Consider the following 4,562-nt stretch of genomic DNA (forward strand, 5'->3'; position numbering starts at 1 on the left):
CATCCAACCAACCATCCAATCATCCAACCAACCATCCAATCATCCAACCAACCATCCAACCAACCAACCGATCACACGTCGACGCCCAGCGACTTCCGATGGAGATGAAAGACCTTGACATTGAGATCGACTCGAGTCGTCTATTGGATGTGGAGTTAGAGAAGGGGGAAATGATGAAGACGTCTGACACTCTTCAGGATGAAGATGATGAATTAAAAAGGCTGGACAGGGAGGTGGAGATGGCGAAAAGGCTGAAGAAGAAGAAGACAAAGAAGGAAAATGCGGAAAAAGAAGATGATGATAAAAAAGATGATGATGGTGATGGTGGTGATGATGGAGACGGTGATGAATGATTGGTGGTGATAACGATGATAATGATGGTGATGATGAGGACAACGATGATGATGATGATTTACTATTCATGATGATGATAACAAATTGCAAGTGGTGATGGCATTGATGATGATGACGACGACGATGATAGTGTGATGATGACGATTATGATGATGATGATGATGACATTGACAGCGATTATGATCGTAATCATCATTATGATGTTAATTGATGATGACGATGATGATGGGACGGATGATGATGACAACAGTGATGATAATAACGATGACGATTATGACTAAACGAATGATAAACTTATCTATTGATTATTTGTTTGATTAATTTAATGATTAGTTTAATTATTTCACGTTTAATTATTCCATTAATTCTGTTCTTAGTTGCTTTTTGAAAAAAAAACTTGACAAGAAATAAATACGCAGAGTTGTAAAAAATGTTTTCTTCCTTATTGAAAAATTGAAAAACGTCCGTAAGAATGTTAAAAATATTCAAACGGAAGAGAATAATGCTGTGAAAGGGTATTGGACAAACGAAAATAATGTTAAAATATGTACAACTGGTGTGTATGCGTATGTATGTCTGTATGGATGTGTGTGCACGCGTGTGTGTATGTATGTGTGTGTGTGTGTATGTGAGTATGTGTTGTATATAGCCCCTTGTAGAGGAATTATGTTGATAAGTAGATAAAATAAATCGTTAGCTCATCAAACTAGTTAATTACAATTTTTCAAACCTATATTCTTCGAATATTTATCAGAAAACACTGAAAACTTTTGCCTTTTCTTGACGATCCTACTCTTCTCCTTGTTACTTCGTTAGTTTTATCTAGGATTGATTATTGTAACTCGCTCTACTATGGTCTTCCTGATTCTATACTCTATCCTTTAAGTAAAGCTTTTAACTCTGCTGCTCGTCTAGTTGCTCGAGTCCCTCTCTTTTCTCATATATCTCTATATCTTGTTCTCTTGCACTGGCTACCTAAAAAATATAGAATAATTTTTAAAATTTGCACGTTTATGTATAAGTCTCAATCTAATTTACTTCCTAAGTACTTATCAAGTATATTAATTGAACCTAAACGCCCCAGTTTACGATCGTCTTCTTATTCTTGTTTCTTCTTAACTCGTGTTAAACACTCTTTTGCTAAATCTTCTTTTGCTTTTTCTGGCCCTTTTCTCTGGAACTCTCTACCTACTTCTCTGACTACTTCTCCATCACTTACAAAGTTTAGAGAGGATCTCAAGACCCATCTGCTATCAAAATTCATTGAGGAGCGCTGTTGAACATCGCGGAAATAGCGCTTTATATGCTAATTGATTGATTGATTGAAAAACTTATTAATTTAATTTTCCTTTACACTTTTCAAAATATTAACTCGTCGTGAATTAAAAACACGGCTAGCTGCTGACGTAAAGTTATATATATATATATATATATATATATATATATATATTTACAATATTCTATAAATTCTACCGAATGTTCGGTAGAATTTATAGAATATTGTAAAAATTATGGTCTATTAAACATTCGGTAGAATTTATAGAATATTGTAAAAATTATGGTCTATTACCAACATATATATATATATATATATATATATATATATATATATACACACACACAATCTCTTACAATGATAATGATACTGAAAACAATAATAATGATAATAATAATAACAACAATAACAATAAGTTATTATATTAAATAATTATAAAGTAACTGAATGGCTGATTGAAAAGAACTGAAGCCGTGGTATGCGTTTAGATGAAAATATCCATCCCTGCTCAACTAGCAACAAGTGGAATGTGGAATGCAACAAGTGAGAGAATTTAATTGAACAAATGAATAACGTACGTAAAAGATGACAGTCAGATCAAAAATTTAAAAAATTTTTGGGATAAATGTTCACACGCAGACTCAAACTGACACAAACAGACACATACACGCAGACAGACAAGCAAACACACATACACACACACACACGCACGCACACGTAAATAACTTTTCAACTATCTTGGCATTTGTTAGTTTCCATTCTTTCACTAATTCATTTATGTTTGTCTTGTTTTCATTCGTAAATTTTTTTAATTATTTTCTATTTTGTTCTTTTATCCAACTGTTCGTTTGTTCATATACTCATTCGCTCATTCGTCATCCATTCATTCATTCGTTCGTTCGTTCGTTCGTTCTTTCGTTCGTTCGTTTGTTCGTTCACGCACTTCCAAAATACTGTGTGTACCTCAAACAATCGACTTCGACTTTTCCAGCCTGTAGCACCTGTCAATTGCAAACAATACCAACATCATCGTTACCGCTTTTAGTAACAACAATAATTCGCTGAAATTCGATCAGTAGCAAGATAGTGTTGCGGATAAGTTGCCGGGCTCCGTTGTAGCAATGACCTTGTTCGAATGCATGCCAACAACGTTTAATGTAACGCGTCTTGTCGATTCATACGTATTCACATGTACTGTGTGTGTGTGTATGTGTGTGAGAGAGAGAGAGAGAGAGAAAGAGAGGGAGGGAGGGAAAAAATTGATAGAAAATTGTTTATGAGAAAATTATTAATAATAAAATATAATTAATTTTGGAGAAAAAATATTAATAAAAACTCTAATATAAAAAGTAGTTGGGGTGTTTTTACAAAAAATTGTGGTGCTTATGGAGAGATCAACTGGAATGAATGAATGGGAATAATGTTTAATCATCAAACAGAACTTCAGTGAACATATTCACCAATTAAAGGCTATTCAAGCGAGCAGTCATTTTGAAGGCTATTCAAGTGAGCAGTCACTTAATCAACCAACCAATCAACAGCCAATCAATCAGCCAACCAATCAATTAACCAACCAACTAATCAGCTATCTAATCAAATAATTAACAAGCCAATCAATCATCCAATCGATCAGCCAACCAACCAACTAACCAACCATTCAACCAACATATCAATCAATTAACCAACTAGCCTTGATAAATACAGCCACGTGATGGCCTTCCAAACAATGACCAGCAGTGAGAACCAACCTGAAATGATCACCGTATATTTGCATATTCAAATCCACATGATAATAAATATTAATATTATAGTTATTAAAAAAATATTTAGTTTGAACATTCAATTTCGATAGTCGAATCGAATTGAAATCGAATCGAACTGTCGCAAATGATCCCACCAACATTAACATTATTATGTAATAATTTTTTCTCATCATTTCATTCTATGTAGTTTATATTTCAATTCTCAACTCATTGAAATGTTTCAACGAACCAAACGTTTATCGGAACTTGGTTTTGAAAATAATAATAATAACGAGAACTCTTTTATTCAAAGCCAGGGTAATAAATAATTAAAACTATGAAATGGTAAAATAATAAAATGTCAATATAAAACCATTGTGCTCAATTCAAATTAAAGTACAGAGCGGTGAAATGTATTCAAATTTATATCATAAATTGTTTCTGTCGCAATGAATGCCGTATGATAACCTTATAACAGTCTCTATCGACTCGTCGTTAAAAGAAACCGGCCATATAATTTTAAACAATGAAAGATTAAAGTCATTATAGAAATCAACTGGAGATATTTAAAAATCTATTTATAATAATAATAATAATAATATAATAGTAATAATAATAATAACGAAACCAAAACGAGACGAACCCAGCATCATCGACCATGACATCTGTACAACGGTTTTCTGGCACACTTCGTGTGGTAGAGGTCCATCAATTGTTAAGCAATCACCTAGAAATTGTTGTTGTTGATCTTGTTGCTGGTGGTGGTGGTTATGTTGTTGTTATTTGTTGGTGTAATGTTGTTTAAATTGTTGGTGATGTTGTTGTTTGTTAATGATGTTGTTGTTGTTGGTAGTTAGGGTTAGGGTTGTTTTTTTGGTGAAATGTTGTTGAAATTGTTGGTGGTGTTGTTGTTTGTTGATGATGATGTTGTTGTTGTTGGTGGGGGTGATGTTGTTGTTTGTTTGCTGTGATTGCTAACGTAATGTTGTTGAAATTGTTGTATGTAATGTCGGTGTTCGTTTGAGGTTTTGCTGGTGAATTTTTGGTTGATGTGGTTTTGATGTTATGTTATATTGCGCCTATGTTTTTTCTGGTCTACTGACAGTGTCACATGTTATGCTGTGTCATTTAGTTGTTTTTGATTTAATTTTGTTATGAATGTTATTCATTTATACGTTGTCGTGAATGTT

The 4,562-nt window shown here is 33.1% G+C and overlaps 2 protein-coding genes across 2 annotated transcripts in view; one reads left to right on the forward strand and one right to left on the reverse strand.

Annotated features, from left to right (window-relative positions):
- HELRODRAFT_172520 (hypothetical protein) overlaps positions 1-353 on the forward strand; it is a gene marked incomplete at both ends in the record, with an annotated part of 9,817 nt that extends 9,464 nt beyond the window's left edge. Inside the window, one exon of the mRNA XM_009019198.1 lies at positions 90-353. Within this exon, the coding sequence (XP_009017446.1) occupies positions 90-353 (264 nt within the window). The remainder of the gene's footprint in view (positions 1-89) is intronic.
- Positions 354-2,702: 2,349 nt separating this feature from the next.
- Positions 2,703-4,562, reverse strand: part of HELRODRAFT_172521 (hypothetical protein) — a gene marked incomplete at both ends in the record, with an annotated part of 4,298 nt that continues 2,438 nt past the window's right edge. The window contains 2 exons of the mRNA XM_009019199.1: positions 2,703-2,824; positions 4,016-4,127. Of these exons, the coding sequence (XP_009017447.1) occupies positions 2,703-2,824; positions 4,016-4,127 (234 nt within the window). The remainder of the gene's footprint in view (positions 2,825-4,015; positions 4,128-4,562) is intronic.

Source organism: Helobdella robusta, assembly GCF_000326865.2.
Source record: "Helobdella robusta unplaced genomic scaffold HELROscaffold_24, whole genome shotgun sequence".
Classification (NCBI taxonomy): domain Eukaryota; kingdom Metazoa; phylum Annelida; class Clitellata; order Rhynchobdellida; family Glossiphoniidae; genus Helobdella; species Helobdella robusta.